At 58.0% G+C, this 27754-nt stretch overlaps 1 protein-coding gene across 3 annotated transcripts; it reads left to right on the top strand.

Annotated features, from left to right (window-relative positions):
- Positions 1-2341: 2341 nt before the first annotated feature.
- Positions 2342-26928, top strand: Cep170b (centrosomal protein 170B). 3 transcript variants are annotated; one of them, XM_052184915.1, is made up of 19 exons: positions 2342-2545; positions 4934-5065; positions 11508-11597; positions 12301-12381; positions 12787-12843; positions 13851-13989; positions 15536-15640; positions 15727-16200; positions 16531-17243; positions 17509-17682; positions 17940-18030; positions 18215-19885; positions 21235-21367; positions 23285-23444; positions 23763-23906; positions 24042-24130; positions 24602-24695; positions 24870-24921; positions 25005-26928. In XM_052184915.1, exons 2-19 carry the CDS (start codon positions 4961-4963, stop codon positions 25250-25252), a joined length of 4620 nt encoding a protein of 1539 aa, XP_052040875.1. In that variant the 5' UTR covers positions 2342-2545; positions 4934-4960; the 3' UTR covers positions 25253-26928. The 3 variants fall into 3 exon arrangements, with proteins under 3 accessions (XP_052040875.1, XP_052040874.1, XP_052040876.1); XM_052184914.1 differs by having other exon boundaries at positions 21130-21367; XM_052184916.1 differs by lacking the exons at positions 24602-24695; positions 24870-24921; positions 25005-26928 and adding an exon at positions 24221-24585 and having other exon boundaries at positions 21130-21367; positions 24042-24158.
- The last annotated feature ends 826 nt before the right edge of the window (positions 26929-27754 follow it).

Genomic DNA, 27754 nt, shown 5'->3' with positions numbered 1-27754 from the left:
CCTTCCAGGACAGTAAAGGACTAAACCTCTGAAGCTGTAAGCCAGCCCCAATGAAATGTCCTTTATAAGAGTTGCTGTGAACCGGGCAGTGGTGGCGCACGCCTGTAATCCCAGCACTCTGGGAGGGAGAGGCAGGCGGATCTCTGAGTTCGAGGCCAGCCTGGTCTACAGAGTGAGTTCCAGGACAGTCAGGGCTACACAGAGAAGCCCTGTCTCGAAAAAACCAAATCCAAAAAACAAACAAAACAAAACAAAAACAAAAACAAAAAAAGTTGCCATGGTCATGATATCTCTTCTCACCAATAGAAACCAAACTAAGCCATCTACTCAAGTCTTTCGAGCCTGCGGTTATGTTTACTGTACGTTCACTCTGTGGAAACGGTAGGTACCATACTCACTGGGGTTCCTTACCTGGTCTATGTGTTCTTAGATTGAACTAAAGCAAGTCTCTCCATTCAGTGGCTGTAAGTGCCACCCTTACTTGATGAAGATGAAGCTACTGCTGGGCCTGCTCTCAGACCCCAAATGCTGCTTCTCAAGCCACTCACGCGTGCTCGGCCCCTCCCCATTGGGTCAGCAGCACCCCACTGCAGGGCTGCCCTCATGTTTAAGGATACCAACCCACACCAGCTGGCAGGGCCTCAGTCAGAACCCAGGACACCATTCCTTCAACCCCTGTCCTTTGCCTTGGAAGGAGTCACAGCCCAGGTAAAAGTCTCAAATAGAAAAAAATAACGTTTATAAACATCCACTACTAGGGCGTGAGCAGGAGACAAGCTAAGCTAAGACAGTGAGGCCACTGGGGAAAGGACTGGCTGCAGAGCCAGGAGAAAGCACGGGAGAGAGCCCCGCTCAGGAGTTGGGATTAGAAACAGGGCCGTCTCTGTCCACTAGGGAAGGAGCCTGGGAAATCCCTATACAGCTCCCAGAAGCTGAGGCTGGGCTAACAGCCCTGGCAGGACAAGTGGAAGGCAGGAAAGTACCCAGCCCTCCTCTTTCCAGTACCTGACACGCCCGCCCTCTCCATCTCTCCTCTGCCTCCATCTCTCTCAGTTCCTGGCCTCTCCTTGGAGTCCTGGCCTCCCCCTCAGAGTACTCCCGTTGTCCACGTGGACATCTAGAGCTCTCTGCAAGGCCTTCATCTCATGAGATCTCAGCTGCCACAAACCTCCTGCGCCCCACTGTCCTTGGGATGGCATCCAAAATCAGTCACGAGGCTATAGGTTCCTTCTCTGTCCATCCTGCAAACCAAGCTCCCCCAGTTCTGAGCTTAGAATACAGGCCTGGATTCTAAGTTCGCAGGGCCCAACAACCCAGCACATTCTCACGAAGCTTTCCCCATCTGTGTCTTCTCGGAGGGCTTGCCTCTACTCTCCGATTATGTAGAACCCATTATGTAGAACCCCTTCCACCTCCTCCAGGGCAGGACTGGGCAACCGTGTCCGTAGGCTTTGGAGCCTGGGCGGGGGTTCATTGGGTCTATTCAACCCCTCTTCCAGCAGGATAAAGAGCACATTCCTAGGCCTGGAGTCCGGCTCCGGATCCCACTTCCGCCAGGGCCCTCACCATTATCCTTTCAACAGGAATGCAGGAATGCACTCTGAACAGTAGTCCCTCCACCACTTCTGCAAAGCCGCCCCGCCCCACGCTAATCCTTTCCCCTTGGCACTACAGGGACACCTGATACCTCCATTGTTGCACCTGGCACCAGCTAGCGGCGAATTTACCTCAGGAACTGGGAGCGCCTTCGGAGTTCCCCGCCCCTCCCCGCCCAGTCCACTGTGACATCCAGGTCTGTTGGTGTCTTTGCCCACCATCCTGTCCCGCGTCCGTGGCCTGTCCTGTAACGTTGAGGGCGCAGGAGGAAGAGACCCAGCTGGACGCACAGGACTCTGGGATCCATCCTACTTCCTTCGCCCTGCACCCCGCTGGACTGAAAGGCCAAAGGTTGGGGCTGGGCGAGCGACTGGAGCTCGGGCTTTGGAATGTGGTTAAGTGTTAACTGTTCGGCTCTGGGGCGGGAAGCTGGGCAGCGGTACGCTCTGTCTCGCAACCCTGGGGTAGCCGGCGCCAGAGGGAAGAGGATCTGGGTACACAGGGTGGGGAGACACGCGGCCCCGGATCGGGCCGGACCGGGCCGATCCGGGGACAAAGGTGATCGCCGGTTCCTGGCTGCCCGATCCGGTGGACAGAACGGGAGGGGCTGCGTGCAACCTCTGGGGCGGCGCTGCGGAGCCCAGCTCACCTGCTGCGGCTGGCCCGCCCTAACCTGGTTTCCGGGGGGCGAGGCGACACGGGGCGGGGCGACACGGGGGCGGGGCGCGCCGGGGCGGAGCGTGCCGCCGCAGACGTCAGGAGACCCGCCGCGCGAGGCCGCGGTCCGGCGCTCTGCCCGTGGGCTCGGCCGGGGCTGCCGCCAGCGTGCGGGCCGCGCCGGGCATGTCCTAGGCGGCGGCCCCGCCCAGCGCTCGGCCGGGCGGGCGGAGGGCCGGGCTGGGCCGGGCAGCGTCCTGGCGGGCGAGCCGCGGGCCTGGCGGGAGCACAGGTAGGACGCAGGAGGGGCCGCGCCTGCCCTGCGCTCACGGCGGCAGGGCCTCCAGCAGGGCACCTGCGTGCTTCCGGGCCACACCGGCGCGGGCGGGCCTGGACAAAAGCGGCGGCGAGGAGGGCGCTGGGCGAGGGCCCGGCACACCTGGCCCGGCCAGTGCCTGCCGATGCTGCCCGTGTCTGCGCGCGCCCGGGAGGGGCCGCCTGGCACCGGCGACAAGGCCTGGCCCCGCGCATGTCTACGCGGCCTGCCGAGCTGGTAGACCTGGGTGCCGGGTCCCCGCCCGGGCAGGGCCAGCGCTGATTCAGGAGACAACGCCGCTCCCTCCCCCTCTGGGCCTGGCGCGCCTGCCCGCCTCCCGGCCTCCTCCCGGGTGCCCGGTCCCCCCTCCTTCTGCGGTCCCTCCCTCCATCTTCCTTCTCTTCTTTCCCTTCAGCCGCCACAGTCTCCCTGCTTTCCCTGACTCCTCTGGGCTAGTCCGCGGCCCGGAGGGGACCTCCTTCTGTCTGCTCCTTTCAGCCACTGGGCTGCTCCCTGCCTCCTACTGCCTCTCAGCATCCGCATCGTCACCTCCTCCTTTACCTTGGGGTGGTGGCTCTTCTGCTTGACGCGGCTGAGGGGACAAGTTTGGGATGTTTATTATTCTCCCTCCTAGCAACGATGGCCGGGCTAGCCCAGCCCCAAACCTCCAGCAAGCCCTGGCTCCGAAGCCTTTCCAAATTGGACCGGCGGTGGCCTTGGTCACTTCATGACCAGGCTCTGGGGTTTGGCCTCCCTCTCCTTTGAGGGTGTCCCCGTGCCTGCTGTCCACAGTGAGGTGACAGCAGGTGATGTCAGAGTGGGAGACATCCAGGCTGGGTGGGGCTGGGAGGCTCACTGACGCCCTGGGCCTGGGGTCTGGGGGCTCCCTCCACAGCCCTGACTCCTTCCTTTGCCAGTAGGATTGGGTCTTTCTGGGAGTTGAGGCTATGGATATACCCCGTGGCCTCCTAGAGGCTGCAAGGGCATTAACATCTTGCCCCTTTAGTCCGTGCCTCTCAAACTGGGCCTAAGGACAGGACGGGGACCTCAGAGCTGGGTAGGGGTATGTTCCACAGCACCTGGAGCTGCTTTCTGTGGAGGCAGGCTTCTTTTCTCCATCGTCCTCCTGCGTCCTGATGGAGTGCTGTGGGCCTTCGCAGACGGGTAGAGTCCAGTGTTTTTTGCCTGTTGCTTACCCCGAAGGGACCTGAGACCTGGGTGAGCAGCCCGGTGTTGCTGTCTCTGGGCATGGCTCCTGGGCATTGCAGGGCAGGGCTTGGACCCTGAGATCACCAGTGTGACCTCTCCAGTGTGTGTGTTGTGTGCGTTCACACTTCCAGAGAGATGAAGGAGGGCCTTGTATGACTGTCCTGCATCAGTGATGGCTTCTACCTGACCAGCCTTGTAAGGGACTCCGATTCTTGGTCCTGGGCATTGCGGGGCTTGGGCCCTGAGATCACCAGTGTGACCTCTCCACTGTGTGTGTTGTGTGTGTTCACACTTCCAAAGAGGTGACTTGTATGGCCCGTCCTGTGTCAGCGATGGCTTCCACCTGACCAACCCCGTGGGGACCCAGAGCCGTTCATCCAGCTTCCGATTCCTGCACGCTGTGGTCCTGCCTCCTTCACCTCTGCCCACTCTGCCCCACATTGCTGCCTTTCTTACCTGTGACGCGTCCTCCACTTGACTCTTAGTTGTTCCTCCTATTGCTGTCTCCTGACTTTCACTCTCTTGTGAGTGTGAGTGTGAGTGTGTGTGTGTGTGTGTGGTGTTTTAAAGTACCAGGGTTCAAATCCAGGTGGCACCCACCTGGCAAGGTGCCACCCCTGGGGCACTCTAGTTGTTCTTCGTAGTATAACTAGATTGTGAATCACTAGGACTCTGGAGCTCTAGACTGCCCTCTTGGATCGTTGGCCTGCACAGAGCCACTGTCCAGGCCCAGGCTTAGGTTCATGCTCTCCTCCTGAAGCTAATGCCTGTGTTTGAACAAGGCTTGGATTTTTATGTTGTCCTGGGCTCTCTAGGGATGGAGTCAGACCTGTGCTCTGCAGACTTCTTTTCTTGCCCCAGGATTTGCAGAGTGGCCTGCTGTGGGAAGCAGACCCTCTAGTAAGGATGTGTCCCCTGGCGCCCTCTGTAGGCCATGATGGGTACTCCCTGGGAACTGTTTCTCATAGTTCCTGTGGACTTGTCAGCACAGCCAGAGTCACCTAGAGAGAAAAGGGATGTAGGGCCTGGAGCCCAATGGAGATTCTGAGATGGTGGCCATGGGTCTTTAAAGGGGCAGGTCTGTGCTGGCCTTGTGCGTATCCAGGGGACCGAAGTCCAGGCTGGGGAGCTCCAGTGTTGACCCTCTCCCCACAGGGCCAGGCAGGCCTCCTCAGTGCCAAGATGAGCGTGACATCTTGGTTCCTGGTGAGCAGCAGTGGCACGCGCCACCGGCTCCCGCGTGAGCTCATCTTCGTGGGGCGTGATGAATGCGAGCTCATGCTGCAGGTGAGTGGGGCTTCTTACCTTTGGGCAGGTGGTCAGGGACCTCAAAGACGGGGAGATCGCTCCCTCTTTGCCTGGGCCTCAGACCCACGGGTGGGCATGAGTAGGGTGCACATGGGCCTGGGCTCTTGCCCTTTCGTGTTAGACCTGTTTCTGACAAGAAAGTGCCAGAGTTCCAGGAAGTGTGAGAAGTGTTCCAAACAGGTGGAGCTGAGGAGCATCTTGGATAGCACTGACCGGGTGGTACTTTTGCGTCCCCATTGCTTTGCCCTAGGGGTTGCCTGAGGGCTGTCCTGGAGGTCTTACTCCCAAATGTGTGCAGTGCTGTGTTATCATGTGTTCCTGACGGGGTGGGTCCCCTTCCTGGGCTAGAAAGGGAGATGTGGCTGGGCCACCTGGGTTCAGAGCCTGAGTTGCGATTCTTGGAGCTTATGTGTCTCTCTCTGTTGGGGTACTGACCTACAGGGTCCATCCTGGCCTGGGGGTACGGATGAGTTGGGCTCCCTGCAGTCCTGAACTGCTTCCTCCTCAGCATAGAGAGCAAAAAATCCTAGCCTCAAATCTCTGGGCTCCATACCCCATCATGGGACTCTGAGAAGAACATGAGTGTCCTCATGGGCTCAGCTGGCCTAGCTAAGGGGTCTGCTTGGGCACGGAGCAGCAGCCTAGTGTCCCCAAACGGGTATTTTGTATTTATTTACTCACTCTCCCGTGTACAGTTATGGCCACATTGCACACTCCCAGGGTGTGTGAGGTTCCTGGGAGTGGACTGTGTCTGAGCAGAGCAGACAACAGGACAGCAAGCCTCCAAGGCTAGCCCAGCCCAGCTGCTTTCTGAGAGTTTATGCCTTGATGGACCCATCCAAGGCTAGCCCAGCACAGCATTGTACGCTTTCTGAGAGTTTATGCCCCTCAAAGGTTTCATGCTGGACCTGGTCCCTAGTGGGATATTAAGAGGTGGGGACATGAAGGTCCTTGAGTATGGGATTAAAGGGTGTCTTATGTTTCTATTGTGATAAAAACCACGACTGAGGGCAACCTGGAGAGGACTGGGGTTATGTCACTTTACTAATCTGTCATGAAAGGAAGAAACCCAGAAGCAGAAGCTGGCTGAAGTAGAGGCCAGAGAGGACCACTGGCTACTGGCCTGCTCTTCCTGGCTTGCTCAGGCCCACTGTTCAAGGGCAGGATTACCTACAGTGGGCTGGGTCATCCCCTATCAATCAGCGATCAAGAAAATGTGCCAGGCTTGTATGCAGGGGATCGGATGCATTTGTTTTCTCAGTTGAGACCCCGCTTCCCGTTCGACTCTAGCTTGTGTCAAGTTAACAAAACTAGCCAGGATGGGGTCTTTCTAAAAGATGTCTGGGGTAGCTTGCCCACTCCTTATGCCAAGCGAGGGCCCAGCTGGAAGGTGCTGCCTCTGAGATAGCCTGTCTTTGGCACCTTAATCATTGGTACCCATCCCTTAGCACCATGACCAGTAAGTTTCTGTTATTTATAAACTCCATGTCTAAGGCATTTTGTCATAGCACAAGTTAGAGTCTGGATTTTCTGGATTTTCTCCAGATGGTGTCTGGAGAACTTCACCTAAACAAAAACCCAGCTGCTGCTCCTCCTGCTGGGAGACTTCCCTGCACAGCCCTCTGTCCCTTCCTGACTCTGTAGGAGGAGCCAAGTCAAATCTGTCCTGTAAAGGGCTGGGTGGATCGTGCAGTGTGGCCTTGTTTGCCTAGTCTGGAAGAGTGCAGAGGCTGTGGAAGAACACACAGGAAGCTTACTTATCTATGGGCATTGGTTTTATAAAGCATGAACTAGCTTTGGATGCTACTTAGTTATTTGAAAGCACAAAGTCTATGGAACAGGTGCCAGTTCCCGGCTGTGTTCCGAGCCTTGTAGCCCAGCTAGCTGGGTTGTCCCCTCGTGGTGTGGTCTACACACAGGCCTTGGCGATGGCTTTGCTGTCTTCCCCGGCATCACCAGGATGACTCCATGGATCAAGCAACACCTTGGGAGGAGCTGCAGTGAGCCTGGAGTGCTGGGGACCCAGAGCAGGCTCCTCCCCCTACCTGGGCCTGGCCTGGCAGCTCCACCAGGCCTCCTACTCAGGAGTCTTAGTACATAGAGCAGATTTGGGTAGTTTCTGGGCCTGTCAGTGGTGGAACCCCAGCAGTTTTTCCATGCTGGGTAGCCCCTGGTCTGGGTGCCACTGCATTTCTGTCCTCTCTGTCCCTGAGAGATGTGATGTAGGAAGGGGTGTCTCTCTTTTACATACTACATCAGCTGTGGCTTGGGAGGTCTTGCAGGTAGAGGAGTGCAGAGAGGAACCCCGTCCTAGCACCCCTGCAGTAGGCTGCCCCTGCCCTGCCCTGCCCTGCTGGCCCTCGTTCAGTCCATCCCTTCCTCTCACAGTCTTGGTGTCTGTTATCCTTCTGCTCAGTTCTAGACCCCTCACTCTCTGTGCAGATTCCCCTACTAAGAAGCCCCAAGGCATGTTCCTGGGACCCCTCTAGTCTCCCTGGCCTCTTAGCTGCTTACAGCCAGAGGATTGGTACCTGCCCTGACCCCAGCGCCTGGGCTGTTCCATTGCTGCCCCGGGACCTTTCCAAGTCCTCAGGCTTGGCATCATCTTCTGTCCCCTCTACCTATGTCTCTGCCAGGAGCCAGTGTTGCCTCAGTTCCCTTCCCCTCACTGGGGACCTCTGGCGTTCTCCAGCCCCACCTTACGCCATCCCTTGCTCTTCAGGGTCGGATTCTGGGTCTATGCCTTATCCCAGCCGTCGCCGCCCCGAACTAGCTCCCATTCACCTCTGCTCCCAGCTCCTTCTCCGTGGAGGCGTGCATCCCCGGCAGCCTCAGTAATACAGCTTGCTCAATCCCCGTGTGAGGAGAAATATGAGGAGATGCCACTGTTGGTGGGATTGCAGAGCCTAGGAGTGACCAGACACACAGCAGTGATGGGCAGCGAGAAGGGGAGGTGTCGACAGGGTTGTGTGGGAAGGACCGCTGTTGAAGGAGTTGGAGGCTCCACTGTAGAGATGGGTTGGTTATGGGAGAACAGAGGGGCAACCGCTGGGGTTGGGTAGCCTCAGCAGCGTTACAAAGAGGCTATGGCTTGAATCAAGTCAGGCAGAGGGGCTAGAGACATTTTGTTTGTGCTCTGGGGCACAGCCATCAACAATAGCCACATGCCATCAACGGGCTGTGCTGTTCAGGACTATGGTTTATCCAGTACTCCCTGGACAAACCTGGCCCAGAGCCAGCACCTGTGAACGACATGTACTTATGACATTTACATATGTAAATATGAGCACATGCATACACATGTGTGCATACATGAGGTGCCTGCAGGTGTTTTTTTTAAATACGTTATATATGATATATATGCTTGCATGTGCTGTTAGCTTATGGAGAGCTGGCTTTTGCCTCCACCTAGTCTGTTCTTCAGCTGTGTGTGACACCCTAACCCGGAAAGCACATCCCAGAACCTCGGAGAGGCTCTGTTCGTTCCCATAGCAAGTTCAGCTAGCTGCTGCGGGTACCTGCATCTCTTCTATGGTTATGCGGGTGATGAGCTGGCAGGGAGGCATGCCCAGAGTTCTGGGTGTGGTCACTGCCAGGGTCAGCACAGCCAGGACAGGGTGCCAGGCGTGAATTTTAGAAGCCTGTCATTTTAGCATCTGAAGTAAGCACGGGTCGTTAACTTCTCCTTCAATATGTGTCTGGTGCTCTTCTGGCCGTTTCTCATGACTGTGTTTGTCCACTCTCTGCCTCACGGTGTTCCTTCCCGGCCCCTGGGTGAGTCTAGCCCTGAGTGTTGGGCCCAGAGCTTCCTCTCCTGACTGGGCTGGCTTCTGCCTCCTGCACGTGTGGGTGTGGCTGGTAAACTTTGCTGCTTGTCTTTCGGTGTTGATGACAGGAGATTTCTGGCTAGGGGTGGCAAGGAGGTGGCGTGGTTCCTTCTTCTCCTGTAGTCTGAGAGGGACTTGTCAGGAGACAGTGTAAGGGATGGGTGGGCTTCTAAGCCCACCATGAGTCAGGGGTGCTCATGGGATCCTTGGGTGGGGGTCAGACTAATACTGTGGGGGAGGAAGGCTGGGTGCAGGGAGGGGCCGGTACTGGGTTCCAGGCTAGGTGAGGGTGTGGTTTGACTACAGCCCATCTGGCCTGGCAGAGAGGAGGTGTGGAGAGGCTGCCAGGGCCTTGGGGCTCTAGGTGTGCAGGCCTAGGGGGCTCAGGAAGTTACTCCGGACTGGGCAGAGTTGGAATGATAGCAGGACTGCCAGGCTGAGGTGGGGAGAGGGCATGTTTTGAATGTAGATCGAAACCTGCTGAATACTGAAGGCTGGTAGAGTATACCACCAGAAATGGCCAGGGGCATGCTGGGTCGGCATTCCTGGACCCACCCTGGAGGGTAGGAATGGCTGAAGTGCCTGAGGCCTCCCGGGAGAGGAGGAGGAGGTGGCCATCAGGTGCAGGGTGTGTAAAGCCTCAGGCAAGAAGCTCTCTGCCTGGAAGGGTCAGCCTGAAGGGCTTCAGGGGTCAGTCCAAGCTGCTGTCCCCCCCCCCCCTCAGGCCAGCAGAGCCCGGGGCTGTCCTGACCCTTCTGGCCTCTGGAGTCTGACCTTCCCTGAAGCAGGTGGTCTCTCTTTCCCCAAGAGCCCTTCTGTCTGGTAGGGTCTGAAATGTCCTGGCTCATGCACAGGGTAGGCACAGGCTAGGATTTGGTGAGCATGTGGAATGATGTATGGCCAGCCCTTCCCCATGCAAGGCCAGAGAAGGGAGGTATTTGTAGGTACAGCTACAGAGAAGGAATTTGGATCAGCCCAAGACGGACCTTGGAGCTGGCCATCTCAAGGTCAAAGACCCACTAGGTCAAGGCCGGTGGCTTTGGGAACAGGTGAACTAGACCAGGAACAGGCTAGGGAAAATCACAGGGAGACATTGAGCAGGCTGGATCTTAAGATGTTTGTAGCAGAAATGTGGGCTACACTGGAGGAGACAACTGAAGGGTGGACACCCCTGAACACTGTCCCCCTGGACACTGCCCCCAGACACCCTTCGGGGGGTTTATATAACCCTTGTATCCCACCCACTTCCAGAAAGAACTGGGGGTCCTGACAGGATGAGGTGTGACCCCCCTCTGACCCAAACAGAACCTCCCTTCAGCCACCTTGTGGGTGCTTGGTCCCCTGGTGACAAGCTATGGGACATAGAGGCTGGGCCAGGCCCCACCTGGAACCCACTCTGCTGCAGGCCTGTCTTTAGAATCTCCCTAATACCTCCTCTACATAGGCTAGAAACAGCCCCCTCTGCCAGGCTGGGTGGCTAGCAGTAGAGGTGGCCTGGGCCAGAGTTCACGGTCACCCTCTCCCCTGTCTCTACTATGTGCCTGGACCTGGAGGGGTGCTCCCCAAAATGGATCAGTTGTTGCTGGGCAAAGGGCATGATGATGATACCTGAAAGGAAGAGGGGTGGGCTGTAGTGGTGGGCATCTTGGGAGCCCCTGAACGAGCAAGCGACTGCAGGTTTTACACCAAAGGCCATCAGCAGTGTGCTCCGGAGGTGAACCTCCTTTGGAAGGTGCTGCCTGTCATGGGAGCTCAGTGGTTTCCCTGAGTTGGTTGATTCTGTTGTCTCTCTCAGGCTGAGCTCAGGGCAGGGCTGGGGGCCAGGCAGACCCCACTGCTCCCTGCGGTGCCGGTCACGTGCTATAGGGATGGAGAGAGGCAGCGGGCAGTGGTGCAGGTGTTGACGCCGCCTTTCACACAGGGTGACATGGACCCACACTGACAAGTAGCACAACCCTGTCCCCGCCTACGTTCTGGGCATAGAATCTAGGGGCTCAGCCAAGTGAAGAGCTCGGTGACTGTCCTTAGGAGGGGTCCTGGGCAGGTTGGTGGCCAGGGAAGGTGAGAACGACTCGGAGTGAAGTACTCATCATATATATCAACATGAGAGTGGATGCTCACACATGAAGAGGTGCACGCCAAGCCCGGCAGGGGTGGGCGGGGGGAGCTGGCTGGGGAGCCTGGTGATAAATGCGTACTATCAGCTGTATGTGGCCATCACACGGGTTTGTGTGCTTCCTGTGGGCTGGACCAGGGTGTCGCCTCTTGGCTGGTTCAAGTGGAGGTGGATGGCCTCCTCTGCCTGCCCTTGGGAGTGGACGGCAGATGACTAGAGGATTCGCATGCCCTCCCACGCTGACCCAGGAACCAGTGCTTGTACTGGGAATGGTGCTGGGGAGGGTGCTTGGGAAGGAGGTGCCCAGGACAGGATAGAGTGGCCCCGGTGACTCTCACAGCCCAACAGCTGGGTGACTTTGTCTGCACACTGTCATAGGACGGGGGCCTCGGGAGCTTTGAGTCCCAGGGGTGTTGGTGTGCAGTAGGCGTTGGCAGCATGGGATTGGGCACCTGAGATCACTGTCTATCCCTTCCAGTCCCGTAGTGTGGACAAGCAGCATGCTGTCATCAACTATGACCAGGACCGTGACGAGCACTGGGTGAAGGACCTGGGCAGTCTCAATGGGGTGAGTGCACTGGGCTCCTGCTTGGTCCCACCCCAGCCATGGTCTTGCCTCCAGGGACCTGTCCAGGGCCCCCACTGGCTGAAGAGGAGGCTAATCTCGATTGGGCTAGGGAGGCGCAATGCTAGGAGATGAGTGTCCCCCCCAAAGCAATGAGTGCCCGCCCCCACCTGGGAAAGGGAGTGTGTGTCTCTTTGGTTCTTTGGGACTAGGGGAGGAGGGAGGCCCTGGCTGTAAGAGTGAGGAGCTGGACTGGTGTAGAAGGCAGGGACAAGCCCTCTGTGGCTTCATGCATCTGTCCTACCCAGACATGGTCCATCCCAGGACCCTGTTTCAATAAGAAAACAGACTCTGACCTGTCCCTGCCAGTGCAGTCCTGAGAAGGTATCCCACAGTTACCCTAGTGTGTCTTGCCTATATAATGTGAGCCTGGCACCAAGACCTGGCAGTACCCTCAACTCCCCTCCTCCCTGATCCACCCTTCCATAATGCAGCCCTTCCTGCAGGGGCACTGTGGCAAGTAGGCTTTTCCCTTGCCACCCACTGGACTGTGGAGGACCACCAGGGCATCTGACCCCAGTCCCAGCCAGGGTTGCCCTCCTGGGCCCTGCGGGGTCTGCTACCTGTGAGGTCTGCTCCTAGACAGTGAGCCAGGAGCACAAGAAGGCCCTGCTTAGGCCTCCTCCCCGTCCCCTTTCTTCCACAGACATTTGTGAATGATGTGCGCATCCCAGACCAGAAGTACATCACTCTGAAGCTCAATGACGTCATCCGCTTTGGCTACGATATCCTTCTCTGAGGGGCTCCCCTGCTTTGCCCTGTCAGGACCAAGGCCAGGGTTGCTCTGCCATCTTAAAGCGGATTAGGGGATTTCTAAATCACAGAAGAGGCCCTCAGCCTTAGAGGTTGGGCCCCCTCTGATGGAGGGGCATGTCTGCCCCTAGCCTCAGCCTGTGAGGTCACAGAAAGCCTGGGGAACTTGGGTCTTGGAGTCCTGGCTTGACTTTGAGTTCTGGAGCCTGGATATTCTGCGTTCCTGAGTATGTTGGGGCATGATTGGTCCTCCCCAAGAATGTCTTCCCACCTCCAGGAGCCTTTGAGTCCGCCCACTCACCATTGACAACTCCAGTGCTGCGGCCACAGGTCCTTCCTGCTCCTCCCGTTCTGTCTTCTCCTTAACTCGTAGCCACATTCCAACATGTATGTGCTGGAGCGTGTGCAGCACCGACTCCCTGAGGAGGCTCTCAAGGTCAGTGCCGAGGCAGCCCAGGGCTAAGAGAGCCCCCCTTTGGGGCCCCTAGCCGGCCATTTCTGCTTCTGCTCTGGTCTACCCCTAGACACACCCCCCAGGCTCCTGAGCCACCCTCTGCTGGCTGCAGGTACCATGAGTCAGGGCTGCCCGGCCTGCCCGGCTGGCTGGCCCAGTCCTAGTCATCACCCTGAGGCTTATACAGCGACAGATGGTAGGGCAGCTGGGGAGGCGAGGGCTGAGTGGCTAGGGAGGCGAGGGTAAGTGGCTGGCCCTGCTGGAACGGTTGGAGCTTTGGAGGCCTACAATTATAACCCTAGACCTTTCAAGTCAGGTAGTGAGTAGGATACAGAGACTGTGGCCCAGGAGAAAGCCCCGTAGCTGGGAAGCAATGGATAGGGTGGGCCACCTAGCCGGAGGCCAAGATCCTCTGGGAGTAGAGTACACTACAGTGGGCCAGGCAGGGTACAAAGCCAGACCACACTCCTGGGCCTTGACCCGCCCAGGGGAGGATACAAGGAAGGATTGAATTAGACCAGCAAGGGCAGGGCAGGCAGTGTGTCCTCTGGGTTGGTGTCTTTGAGACTCCTGAGGTCACACTGGTTGGAGCCTGATGTAGGACTTAGGATCCTGTGGCATCCCTGTGTTTCCTTTCTTCTGCTTGTGTGGGTCATAGAGCTTTGACTCTTGTGTGGACCATGAGTGCTCTATCCTTATCCAGTTTTCCAAATGAATTTGTAAAGTAAGAGGTCACGTAGCTAGGCCCCAGAGTGGCCCGTTACAGGTGGGGCCCGGAGGATGCTGGTCTCTAGGCTCTGTTCTTGTGGTCCCCGCCTGCTTCCTCCCGTCCAGAGAAGCAAACTCCACTCTGCCTAACTATGTGAACTAGAGCATCCTCCGTGGGGCCTAGACCCTCAGCCGCCTCACCAGATGGACCTCACCAGATTTGTCTGTGGGGGAGAGGCAGGGCTGGCACAGCACCCCTTACCTTGCGTGCTTGCCCACAGCATGAGAAGTACACCAGCCAGCTGCAGGTGAGCGTCAAGGTCTCTGCACCCAAGAGGGGTGATGCGCTGCCGGATCACACACCCTACTGCGAGTCCTCACAGCCCAAGCCAGAGAAAGGGGACCGAAGGCATGGAGCAGGTAGGCCATGGCTGTGGGCACCAGGATGGGTAGGGGAAGGGCCACACAAAATACAGAGCCACTCAAGGCCTTTCTGTCTCTATCCCTGTTGCCCCTCTGTCTACCATCTTTCCCTCCTGTACCCCATGGGACTCCTCACCCCAGCTTATACTCCTGATTCATAATACAGCTGTAGGCGCAGGCCTGCTTAACCCTGGCTTTGGCTTGTGTATGTGCACAGGCATGCTCACTTTTCTTGGACCCCAGGGCCGCCAACAGTTGATGGGTCATTAGGTGCCAGCCCTGTGGTCTGCAGCAGGTCAAAGGTAGGCAGGCCTTAATTTCCTGGAGTCAGGTGTCTTGTGCCTGATTCTGCAGATCACCCCTGGGGCTGGGGTGGGTAGGTGAGTGCAGGTAAGGCCTGACAAACATTTAGGGGGCTACTGTAGAGGCAGAAGTGGTATCTGGGTCTGGGTGGGCGTGGGAATAGCATAGCACGGTGACAGGAGACGTGAGTCCTGCCTGCGTATGCAGTGGTGGACTGGGTACCAAGTTAGATGTCCTTCCTACATCAGGAAGGTCACCTTGCTGCTCAGCCTTGGCTAACTTCTGCTGTGCCCTGTGCGTCAGCCCATGTGCACACATGGGGGATCTTGTACTGCTGTTGTGTGGCTGAGATGCAGGTGTACCCTGAACCTGTGCCTACCTTTGTGAAGACCGCTGGGGGCTGGGCAGGTGTCCAGTCATCTGACTGTTCCCAGCACCTGCCAGTGTCCAGGCTGTGAGTACACACAGCTGGTGACAGCGGCCCAGGGCCTCCCGAGGTTATAGCAGGTGCAGCCAGCTGGGCAAGTAAGTTTCACAGTCCTGCAGAGCACAGCTCATGGAGGACCTCAGACAGGCTGAGAGACCACTGCCCCGTGGCAGACACAGCTGCGGCAAGGACCGCTGTGTACAGCACTAGGTAAAGAGTGAGGTCCCAGCGGTCAGAGAGCCAACAGGAGAAGGGCATGGATGGTGGAATGAGATTAGTGCTTATGGCATACCACAGGGGAATAAAACCCTTCATTTGCATATGGTAATTTTGTAAAGAGTAAAATATGCCCTGGGGGACAAGGAGACATGCAAAACACCAAGGGATAGCCTCATTCTATACGGACACTGTTGACTGATAGGTAGTCTAACCTTCAGGCCTTCTTGCTGCCTGCTGGTGTGAGCACCTAGGTCAGTAACCAAGATCCCTACGGCCATTGGACTCAGAAGAAATGAAAGGGCTTATGGGAGACAAGGCTGTTTTTACCTCATCACTGACCCCCTGCCCTGGGGCACCGGACTCTGTTCTTGCCAAATCAGAGCTGAAAACCTAGATTCATGGGAAATAGAATGCCAAGTTCTAGACATAGAAGATCCTAACACTAAAACAAATGCACCTAACAGCTGGCCAGACACTTGAATAGTGCAGGTCCCAGCAGGGAGGTAAGGTCACAGGGCCTGGTCCACAGACTGGCCCTGCTCCAGACCTTCCCATTAGAGGCCATAGCATCCTAAGTCCTGAACTCCCCCGCAGAGGCGGTAGCTTACCGCACACCCCTGTATGGGCAGCCCTCCTGGTGGGGTGAGGATGACAGTGGCACACCATCTGAAGACCGGCACCAGGAGGAGCCCTACCCAGGTGAGTCTGTGTGTACCCGCTAGGACTGGGTCGGAAGGCAGCAGGGTGGCTTTTAAAGGGCTTGGCCTGAGGACCCCTCCCCACAGAGCGTCCCAAGGACCTGGTACAGCAAAACGGTGAGCTGGACAGCTGCCGTGGCCCTGCCGAGCCACCGGACTACTCGTTCAGACGTGAGCCCAGCTACTTTGAGATCCCCACGAAGGAAGGCCCACAGCCACCACGGCTCCCTGAGGTGACACCTCAGGAAGTGCCCACGAAAGACCAGGAGTCGGGTGCTGGCGGGACGGCCCCTGTGGTGCAGAGCCATGCCTCCTTCACCATTGAGTTTGATGACTGCAGCCCAGGCAAGGTGAAGATCAAAGACCATATCACCAAGTTCTCCCTGCGCCAGCGGCGGCCTCCCGGCAAGGAGGCCACACCCGCGGAGATGGTCTCGGCCCAGACCAAGGTGGCCGACTGGCTGGTGCAGAATGACCCAAGCCTGCTGCGCCGGGACGGCCCAGGGGATGACCGCCACAGCACCAAAAGCGACCTTCCTGTCCACACTCGAACTCTGAAGGGTAAGTGCTGACTGGCATAGGGGCAAGTTCTTAAGCTAGCAGGTGGCCTGCCTGTCCCCCACACCACCCTGTCAGTGGGGGCCTGGGTGGTTTGTCTGGCTGTCACTTTCCAGTGAATTGGCCAGGAATCACCTGCCTGGTCTGGGTGGGGGAGCGAGATGGGGGAAGCCAGCGTCTAGTGTCTTACAGTCACTGAGCCACCTGTACTAGGCTCCCAGAGCTGCAGGACTTCTTCCACATGGGTGTCAGTTTGGGTCTATTCCCAGGGGGCATGGGGTAGTGAGGCTCCCCGAGACTGCTCACTCTACTGATGAATAAGGGTTCTCTCAGGTCACAAGCATGAGGACGGCACACAGAGTGACTCGGAGGACCCCTTGGCCAAGCCTGCGGCGGTGTCTGGAGCCCCAGCCGAGGCCGGTGGGGAGCAGGTGCGGCTGCAGCGGCAGATCAAACGGGACCCTCAGGAGCTGCTGCACAACCAGCAAGCCTTTGTCATTGAGTTCTTTGATGAGGATACACCCCGCAAGAAACGCTCACAGTCCTTTACGCACACCCCGCCTGCAGACCCCAAGGCTGACAAGCGTCGGGGTCCTGGGACTGCAGACAGAGAACGTCCTGGTGTCACGGTCCGTGCCCCTGGCAGCAGCTCAGGGCCACAGAGGGCCAGCTCGCTCAAGCGAGAAAAGACTGAGGAGCGACTGGGCAGCACTTCCCCCATCCCCCGCGGCCCCATGCGCCCCTTCGGCAGTGTGGGGCGCCGCTCCCGCCTGGCCCAGGACTTCATGGCCCAGTGTATGCGGGACAGTTCCCCAGCCACCAGGCCTGGCCTGGAGAAGACGCCTCCAGTGCTGCCCGCCCCTCTGACACCCCGAGGAGCCAGCCCTGTGACCCCCTCAACCACCCCACCGCCTCCCGCTGACCCTCAGCTGACCAAGGCACGTAAGCAGGAGGAGGACGACAGTCTTAGTGACGCAGGCACATACACCATTGAGACAGAGGCTCAAGACCGAGAAGTGGAAGAGGCTCGGAAGATGATCGACCAGGTGTGGAGGATGGTCAGATGGGACCCTCCAAGGGGCTGTGGGGCAGGAATGGACTCCAGGGTCATGTTGGAGAACCAGATATTGGCCTGTTGCTGTCAAGTCATGTGTCTGGTCCAGCTGGGCAAAGGACTTGGAGGAGGGAGGCCCCTGGGCTCTGTCTCCTACCTGTCAGAATGAAGCCTGTTTCCCAGGGCACCATGCCCAGCTGGGTGACTGGGCTCACATCTGGGTACCTCTGACCCTTGGAACTCTCTCCTTATGGCAGGTTTTTGGGGTGTTTGAATCCCCTGAACTCTCCAGGGTGTCCTCAGCTACCTTCCGCCCTGTCATCAGAGGTGACAAAGATGAGTCCAGTGATGGGGGCGGGGCCCAGCGGATGGCTTTGCTGCAAGAGTTTGCTTCCCGAACACCAGGCATGACTCCCCAGACGGAGCAGCAGGTATGACAGTCAGCCATGCTGGGAGTGGTCAGGGTAGAGAAGGGCCATCGCTGCAGACCTGGGAGCTGATGGGGCTGTGACGGTGCTGACATTGGGGTCCCACGGGCCTAGGGAAGGCCACAGGGCCCTCCTGACTGCTTTTGCAGAGGGCATTGTCTGTGGCAGCTACAGCACGAATAAGTCTCTCTAGCCCTGGCTTCCGTCTGAGCTTGTACCTCCCAGGCTGTGGGTATGTCCTCTTGCCCTTCTCTCTGCAGAGCCTCTTGGTCCCAGGTTCCCCCGGAGGTCAGAAGTGGGTTTCCCGATGGGCTAGCCTGGCTGACAGCTACTCAGATGCTGCCTTGGCAGGTATGTGAACCCTGAGTTGCTGTTAGGGTTGGGGCCCATACCAAGGTGGCCTCAGGTCCTCACCATAGACATAGTTTGTCTCGGCCTAGGCCTGGTGGGGGGTTGGGAGGGTTGGGGCTCTGTGTGCCATGTAGGGCCTGCAGGTCTGTAGCCATTCTAACTGCATTGGCCTTGTGATTTGCAGAGGATGTTCCTGGGCGCAGAAATGGAGAGCCTGAGGGGCCCCTGCCTGTGCGAACCCGGCGTCTCCTCCCTCAGTTGCCCAGTGAGAGGGCTGACAGCCCCGCAGGCCTTGAAGCTGCCAGGCGCAATGGCCCAGGGCCACCAGAGCTGGGCAGTGAGCCAGCGAACTGCCTTATAGGCCAGGAAGACCTGGACCCTGATAGTCTCAGTGATGCCAGCGGGTCAGATGGCGGCCGCGGCCCAGAACCAGGCCCAGAGCGGCATGAGGATCGAGCATGGGTCAGGGGTCGGCGCTCACCAAGGGCCCCTGGGGAGCTAGCCCCCACCTCTTTCTTCATTGGTGATCAGAATGGGGAGGTCACCTTCCCCAAGAAATCACTTGTGGGTCCTGGGGAAGTGGATGGCCCGGGACGGGTGGTCCAGAACAGCCCTTCAGCAAGGGATGGGCTTTATGTCAGTTCCAGCGGGAGGATGGTGATCCAGTTGCACAGTGGTCGGTCCCCAGAGCCTGACCCGGCCCCACCCAAGGAGACTCTGACCTTTGCCCGGCAAGAGAGTTTCACTAAGGAGCCGACCAGCGGCCCCCCAGCACCTGGCAAGCTCCCCCACATTTCTAGCCACCCGCTCCTCCAAGACTTGGCTGCTGCCCGCGCCTCGCGCCTGGACTTCCACACGCAGGACACCCACCTGATCTTGAAGGAGACTGAGACGGCCCTGGCGGCCCTGGAGGCCCGACTTCGTTCCAAGGCTGCAGATGAGTGTGAGGGGCCTGGCAACCCCAGGCCTCCGGAGGACTCCCTGTCTGGGGATTCAGATGTGGACACAGCCAGCACCATTAGCTTGCTCAGTGGCAAAAATGGTCCCAGCCCAACAACCCCCCAGACTCCAGGGCCACAGAAGGAGAGCCTGCTGTCTCCGCCAGCAGTACCAGACCCGGGGGGTGCTACCCCGGGAGGCACCCGAGAGCGGCTGTCTGAGAAACAGCATCGTCCGTCGCCTGCAGATTTGGGCCCTGGAGATCCATCAAGGCGTGTGGCCATGCGTCGAGGCCATGGGTCTCGAGGGTCCCTGGACTGGCCTGAAGAAGATCGAGGCTCTGGCCTTGCCCACCTGCCCAATTCTAACCATGAGACCCCTGAGGCTACTGCGGCAGGTCGACAAGGGCCTCGCCGGAAACCAGTGGCTCCCCCACCATCCCCCGCTGCCCAGGAGGAGCAAAGCCGCGGGTCCACCACGGCCCAGAAGGTGCAGCAGGCACTGACCCGCTCCAACAGCCTGTCCACCCCAAGGCCCACCAGGGCCTCCCGACTCCGGCGGGCCCGTCTGGGGGATGCCTCGGACACTGAGGCCATGGATGGCGAACGAGGGACCACGGCCAACCCTGAACCAGCAAATCGTGCCGCCCCTGAGCAGGCCAAGAAACTGACACGCTTGGACATCCTGGCCATGCCCCGGAAGCGGGCAGGCTCCTTCACGGGGCCCAGTGATTCTGAGACCGCCCCTGCCCGTACTGGCTTCTCTGGTCGCAGTGCTGAGCTTTACAGCAGCAGCCGGAAGCCCACGATAGCCGAGGCCCGCGCAGCTGCCAGGAAGACTGCTGCTACTGCTGCCACCACGGGCCCCCGCCAGCCCTTCAGCAGGGCCCGCCCGGGCAGTGCCAGATACTCCTCCAGTGAGTGTGGGTGACGGGGAGCGGGCTGGTGGGTGGGCAGGATGGCCAGCAGCAGCTGAGCCCCTGGGTAGATGTGTCGTGGACCTGCATATACATGTGCCCATGGCACCTATGTGGCAGAAGGTCCTCCCAGGATGCCCCCTGTCACCCTAGGGACCTCAGTGCCTGGGCCTTAAGGTTGACTCTGTCATTCTTGGTGTCCCCAGGCTAGGGGCCCAAGATGCCCAGCTGAGGACCGGAAGAGGGCTGTCCCAAAGTTCTCTGGTCCCTGTCCTCTGTGCTGAAGCCCCAATGAAGGGTGCCTATCTAATGACAGCCCTTATGACACCCTTGAATGGCCACAGAGCCCCTGACTGTGGTCTGTGTCAGTCCACATGAATAGTGACCTCTGTCCCATCCCCTGTGTAACGTGTGTACAATAAGAAAGGACACACTGTTTCAGCTCTCAGAGCTGGCCCCATTTCTGGAGTGGCTGGTGACCTCTCCATCTAGCCCCTGCCCCACCTCATCAAGGAAGCTGTGCTGTACCCCAGGATTGAGTGAACTGGTTTGAGCCAAGGTGCCGCAGCCCCACCCCTTGTCCTTGCTGTCCCTGGCTGGCCCCGCGTACCCCTCCCACCCCACTCCCCAGCATCTTCACATAGACCTCCTGCCGGCTGGGACCACTGGATGGGGATGTCTGCTTGTCCCTAACCTGCCTGCTGCACTGCCCAGCATGCAGGCCCATCCGGCCCTCATCCAAAGTATGTTTGCTATCCGTGCTGGTTGGGGCTCCAAACCGCCCTGAGCCAAGCAATCTAAGATCCTACCCAGGCAGGCAGCCATCCTAAGGATGTAGGTCTGATGAAGGAAGGCTATGGGAACCTGGCTTGGGTGGGTGGTGGTGACCCCACTCACCTGTGTGAGCCAGCTTTGTGGTGCCGTTGCTGGCCCCAAGCTGTGTATGGCTTACCTCATCACTGCCTGGCATCCTTTCCTGGTGCCCAGGGAGAGGCTCTCATCGGGCATGGCTGGTTCCTGCTGTGCCCCCTTCCTGCCCCTGGATGCTGCACTGAGCCCAGGAGTGACAGATCCCTGGCCCTGCTTGTCCCTTAGGCTGGGGGTGCTTCTGCTAGGGGATTCTGGGGACAACTGTGAGGCACCTGCCCTGCAGCACAGGCCTCATCCCGAGGGACCCGTGGCTGCCAGGGCACTGAGTGTTCTCTGTTCTGTTTTCGCTTCTGAATCCAAACCACTCACTCAAGACACGCGGCGTCGGCAGCAGGGTTCGGATTACACGTCCACCTCCGAGGAGGAGTATGGGTCCCACCACAGCTCCCCTAAACACACACGCTCCCATGCCTCAACAGCCACACAGACCCCAAGGGGCAGCAGCTCTACCCGGGCTCGCTCCACGGGCCCTCGAGACACAGACGATGATGAGGAAGAGCCCGACCCCTACGGCTTCATCGTGCAGACGGCAGAGATCGCCGAGATTGCTAGGTGAGTCAGGGCTAGGCCGGAGGTCCCTCCCCTCGGCTGAGAGCAGTCTGAGAGTGGAGGCTGGGCTGGGCTGGGCTGGGCCCTGACCTGAATGGGTTTAGAGATTATTTGGTGGGTGGTGGCTATGTGCGTGGATGGATCGATGAGACCAGGGGTGCCACACCTTTAATCCCAGCACTGGTGGGGGAGAGGCAGGCAGATCTCTGAGTTTGAGGCCAGCCTGATCTACAGAGTGAATTAATTTTAGGTCAGGGCTACACAGAGAAACCTTGTCTCAAAATCAACAACAACAGCAACAACAAAGAAGGTGGATAAATGAATAAATGAATGGGTGTGTGGATGGATGGATTAGTCACTAGGTGATGACTCAGTTTATTAGTAGATATTTGGATGGATAGGTGGATGGGTGGGTGGATGGATAGGAGGGCAGGGGAACTTTGGGTTCAAGGAGCTAGTGTGACACAGTTTATTCTAAATAAACTCGTCACATGGCCATTCCGTGGGGTGTGTTCTGGGAAAGGGTGTGGGGAAATGGGTCCAGCTGAGCTATGGCCAGCGTCCTGGCAGCCAGGCACTGAAAGGCTTGTAGAGCCTTTAGGGACGAGGTGGACATCAGGAATCTTGTTGACGATGCTGATCCTGAACGCTCTTGAGACACTGAGAAGGTGACCAGAAACAGATGGCCCTCCAGAGAGTGGACCATGTGGGGATTGCAATATAGTTACCGTGATCTCACCGGCAGCAATTGAGGCCATGGTAGAATGAGGTCATGTAGGGGACAGGGTAAGAGAGATGGGCTGAAAATGATGGTCCTCCTAAGAGGCGGGTGTGGGCTACAGGAGTATGTATGGCTCTTGGGTAAGACTCAAAAGGATAAGGGCTCCCCAGGTCTCAGGAGAATAAGGAACAAGCAAAGGTGTGGTCCGTGTGGGTTTCTCAAGTTCTGACGTGCCTGCCCAGTGGGCCCGGGAAACTGGCGCCGTGTGCTTCTCTATAGAAAGGGGCCCCAAGAGAGGCAGCATCGGTAGAAGTAGGAATACTTCTTTGGAGGTTTGGGGTCACCTAGAGTCAGGGGGACCTGCTTCTGTGCTCCCTTGATGTCAGAACCATGGGACCAACAGACGAGAGAAGCCTGGATCGCCCAGTTGGGGAACCGTGAGGAAGAGAGGCGGGTATGCCCAAGGCCCAGGATGCAGGTCCTAGGTAGACCAGGATGATGGTCGTAGGATATCCCAGGTCTGGAGCTGAGGGTATGTGGACCACGGTGGTGGTGAGCCTGAAGAACTAACTGTTAAGGCAAGAGATAGGATGTGGGCCCTTTGGTGACCTCCCTAAAGAGGGCTGGCCGTTGTGTGCAGGAGCCTGGCTAGCCTGGGGCCCTCAAAGCAGCAAGCTCAGGGAATTGATGCTGCCTCCTCTGTCTCCTAGCTGCCCGGGTGGGTACCTCACTGGGACAAGCACATTGTCAGATGTGTGGTCGCCTATGGTGGAACCAAACTTAGCTCTCAGCCATATTGTAAGAGCCATAAGGTCCTCTACAACACTGACCTTTGGAGTCAGGAGTCCCCCATGCTAGTTATGAGCCTCCATTCACTCCTCCCCTGCCTCCATTTCCCTGCTCACCGAGGTGGTACCTGTGCCTCCTGTGGCTGAGTTATATCCATTCTGAGAGGGCCTGACGGCCAGTGTCTAGCTCTGGTGTGCAGGAAGAAGAGAACGTCTGGGAGCCCTACTCTTCGTCAGACCCTTCCCCGTATACCCCAGGCCCAGCTCTGGCAGGCCTTTACCCAGCATGGCCTCAGGCAGTGGAGTTGGACCTGACTGCACAGGATGCTTGTGGGTCCTCACCACCTCCTGTGTGCTGGGGCTCTCCTAAGAGGACCTCTAGCAGAACTTGCTTTTTCCTGTTGGCCATAGGCTAAGCCAGACACTAGTGAAGGACGTGGCCATCCTGGCCAGGGAGATCCATGATGTGGCTGGAGATGGGGACTCGCTGGGCTCCCCAGGACCCACTCGCAGCCCCTCTCTTGGGAATGTGCCCAACACCCCTGCCTCAACCATCTCAGCCCGGGAAGAGGTGAGTCCAGGCCTCTCAAAGTGCGTGTGCTCATCTGCCAGGGTCGAGGTCCGACCTTGTGCTTCTTGGCTTGAGGGCTGTAATAAGAATCTTTGGAGTCCCCGAGAGTGTGTGCTTTGGGACCTTGTCCTCATGCTCTGCCATCTCCTTCCAAGGGAGTGGGTGTTGGGAGGGATCCCAGGGCAGATGGGCCCAGGCCTGTCTTAATCCTGTTTTATCTCTTGTCTGTCTGAAACAGTGCAGGGGCTCACTCCACCCCTAGCCCCGCCCCCTAGTGGCTCCTCTACATCACCCAAGCCAATGCTCTGTTCTCTGCAGCTGGTGCAGCGCATTCCAGAGGCCAGCCTCAACTTCCAAAAAGTGCCGCCTGGCTCCATGAACTCTCACAACTTGGACCAGAACATGAATGACAGCCGTGAGGACGCCCTGGCCAACAAGACCAGGCCCCGGAACCGTGAGGAGGCACGGTGCCCCTCCAGCGTGGCATAGCTGCGGGTTGGGGCGTGTCTTAGACAGTGTTGGGATTGTGAGATGGAGGCCAGCTAGCTGGGTGGGGAGGGAAGGGCCCCTGCCATACTGATGCCCACGTCCTTCCAGGTGATCTTTGATAATCTGATGCTAAACCCGGTGTCGCAGCTGTCTCATGCCATCCGTGAAAACACGGAGCATCTTGCTGAGAAGATGAAGTAAGTGGGTGGTCCCCGGTGCCAGCAGGTCACGAGTGATGCATGCATCAGGAGTATCAGTGTGCAGTGGGTGGTCCCCGGTGCCAGCAGGTCACGAGTGATGCATGCAGCAGGAGTATCAGTGTGCAGTGGGTGGTCCCCGGTGCCAGCAGGTCACGCGTGCTACGTGCAGCAGCAGTATCAGAGTGTGCAGCCTGACAGCCACGTCTGCAGCCAGGCTCTGTGCCTATGCTGCTCCCTGGGGTCGGGGCCCCCTGCTTCCCCTCTCTGGCCCTCATCTCCATCCCAGCTCCCCTAGCTGAGTCCTTCCACCTGAGCATTAGGTAGCTAGCCATGCTCCTGCTCTGGCCTTCAGTTTCCCCTGACTCTACCAAGAGACGGCATCAGCTTTACTATGGCCAGAGTATCGGGGAGGCAGCTTCTCTGTGTTCTCTGTCACTGTCGCTGTCCTTGTCCCTGCTCCTCTCCCAGGATCCTCTTCCAGAATACAGGCCGGGCGTGGGAGGACTTAGAGGCCAGAATCAACTCTGAGAATGAAGTACCCATCCTGAAGACATCCAACAAGGTGAGAGACCGAGACCCCATCCTCGGGCCTGGACCCCCATTCTCAGACTTAGCTCCCAGCCAGTGGGCTTTGCTGAGCTGGTCTGAGCCACATCCTCAGTCCCCCAGGAGGACCTGGGGGCCCTGCATGTTCCTGCTCTAGCCCTCTAGCCTTCCTCCTCTCTGTCCTTCCCAGGAAATCAGCTCCATCCTGAAGGAACTTCGACGGGTACAGAAGCAGTTAGAAGGTAGGTGTGTCCCAGGCCGCGGGCAGGCAAGGGCAACCTCAAAGGCCAGATCCTCAGTTGGGCTCCTTGGCCTCTTCCTGCAGTCATCAATGCCATCGTGGACCCCAGCATGAGCCTCGACCTACTCATGGGAAACAGGGCTCCTTCCGGGGCTGGTCAGCCAGGACATGGGAAAGCCCGGCCAGCAGCTCAGAGCTGCACCTCACCTGCCTCGGCGGACACCTCGCTGCCAGCCCTGCCTCTCAGGAGCTTCCCACAACGGGCCAACTGCGGGCCCCCTGGCCTCCCGGAGCCTGCCTTCCTTCCTGATGCTGAGAGGTTTCTGATCTAAGCTGTGAGGCAGGCAAGGCCGGCCTTCTTAAGCGCGTGTGTCCTGTGCATCCATCACGGCCCACCTGCCCGGCTGCAGGCGGCTCTCTGTGAAACCCCCTCTGTGCCATAACCCCACGACGGGTGCCTCCCATCCCCAGGCCCCTCCTCAGCCAGCACCCAGACCACTTCATCCAGCTCATGGGGACCCCACCTCCACAGGCCTCCTAGCCTGGCCCCTGGGGTGTCCACTGCCAAGGGCCAGCCAGTGAGGCCCCATGTTCACCTCCTGTCAGTCACCATTGTTTTTGTCAGTAGCTTTAAAGGAAAGAGTACTTTGCTCCCTTGCAGGAACTCCAGGCCTGGCTCAGGTCCAGCTCCGGCCTGGGAGGCCCTGTCTCATCCCTGTGTGCTGGCTTGAGGCCAGACAGAGAAAGGAGCTGGACCCTGGGCCAGTCAGTGCCAAACACACAAGCTGAATGGGCTTGGCATGTCCCCAGACTGTCCAAGAGGAGGCCACTTGCTTTGTGGCTCCTGCCGAGTCCATGGCGGGAGCTGCTGCAGAGTCCATCAACCTGGGCAGATGAGAGGTCCACAGAGGGATCTGCGGGAGGAGCCCCAGCTCTACACCCTTGGTGCCAACACAACTGCCAAACCCACGGAGTTTGGGTACCGTGCCAGCTCTCCTGAGTGGGGCCATCCCAGCTAGGGGCCCTGGGCTTCCTCACGGTGGTACTGGGTGTGGCTGGGTGGGCCAGCTACCCGATGGTTGTGGTGAGTGCTTTCCCAGAGTGGCAGAAAAAGCTCCTGGCTTTGTGGTCTAAACCGTGTCCCTGCCCCTGCTGTCCCAGACGGAGTGGGCAGGAAGTGGGAACTGCAGCAGGCTCCTGCGGCCTGATCCATTGTGGAGGCCTGGCAGGGACAGGCCCACGACTAGTTACGCTTTCTCAGGATTTGTTGGGCCGGGGCCTGCCAGGTGAGCAGAGTGTGGCTGTCTTGCTGCTGCCCTTGCCGATGCTTCTGGAGGCACTAAGCCAAAGAGCCCGTTGGCTGGAATGGGATGGGGACAGTCCCTTATTGGCCAGGCTGGCATGGGTGTGCTCTGTGACCTGCCCAATGTGTGTGGGCATTGCTCCTGAACAGGATCTGACTGCTGGGGAGAGGTAGCTGCGGCGGGAGACCCCGAGCCCTCAGGGGTAACGTGGGTCTCCCTGTTTACACTTAGCTGATAGAGTCATGCACGGGTCCTGTGTGCCTCTGCCCAGCCCACCTGATGTTTACGTGTGTATGCGTGTGTGTGTGTATGTGTGTGTGTGTGTGTGTGTGTGTGTGTGTAGCCTGCTGTTTGTCTGGAGGAGGTGCCATCTCAGCCTGTTGGCTGCTCCCCCTGCATGTCCCACACATTACCCACAGCCTGCTCCCCATAGGTAAACGGCTGTCCTGCAGAGTCCATGCCTCACACCCCTGGTTATCACTGTGTAATTTTTTTTTTAATTCACAGATCGGTGTTCCTCTCCACACTTAGGTCCTTTGTCACTTTAACCTCCAGCCCGGCCTTGGTCCTGCGCCTGCCTGGCTTCTGGAGGTGTCTCTGCGCATTGTTCTCAGGCGGTCTTGTGGATGTCTTTCAGAAAATGGTTGTTTTATATGATTTGTCATGGAATTTGTTCTAATAAATCATTCCTCCACGTGGCAGCACACCAGTGTCTGCTGCCTCGGCCCTCTTCTCTGGGCATGGGTTTGGGTGAACATCTCCTTGACACAAGGAGTCTCTGTGGGCTCAAGACACTAATGGCAGTGGGTGTGGAGGCATATACCGTTGACCCAAGAACTTGGGAGGCAAGGATCTCTGTGTCTGAGGCCAGCCAGGGCTACATAATGAGTCAGTCTTGGTCTTTAAAAAGAAAAAAAGAAAAAAAAAATGAATTCAGATGTTGCCACCAGGTGGCACCCAAAGCAAGGGAGTATTATGTGTATTAGTGGTTTGCCTACATTTTCTTTTTTTTTTTTTTTTTAAGATTTATTTATTTTTTATTATACACTGTAGCTGTCTTCAGATACACCAGAAGAGGGCGTCAGATCTTATTACAGATGGCTGTGAGCCACAATGTGGTTGCTGGGATTTCAACTCAGGACCTCCGGAAGAGCAGTCAGTGCTCTTAACCACTGAGCCATCTCTCAAGCCCCCTGTCTGCATTTTTGTATGCACTCTGTGCATGCCTAGTGTCTGTGGAGAGTAGAGGAGGCCATTGGGTCATCTGGAAGTGGAATTGCAGGTGTTTGTTATCCACTGCATGGGCTCTGGAAACCAAACCTGGTCCTCTGCAAGAGCAGCCAGTATTCCTAACCATCGAGCCGCCTCTTCAGCGCCAGTTCCTCACTTCACAGTTCAGAAAGCAGACAGAGCAGAAGCAGGGCTGAGCCATCCCCTCCACAGGCCCCTGCTACCAGGCCCCACGGCCTGAGCTCCCACAGTCTTACCTTCTGGGGTCCAAGGAGCTATGTGCTGAGACTGTGAGGGAAC

Source organism: Apodemus sylvaticus, chromosome 6 (assembly GCF_947179515.1).
Source record: "Apodemus sylvaticus chromosome 6, mApoSyl1.1, whole genome shotgun sequence".
Taxonomy (NCBI): domain Eukaryota; kingdom Metazoa; phylum Chordata; class Mammalia; order Rodentia; family Muridae; genus Apodemus; species Apodemus sylvaticus.
The sequence above is the reverse complement of the archived record's forward strand: the minus strand, read 5'-3'. Positions and strand labels throughout refer to the sequence as shown.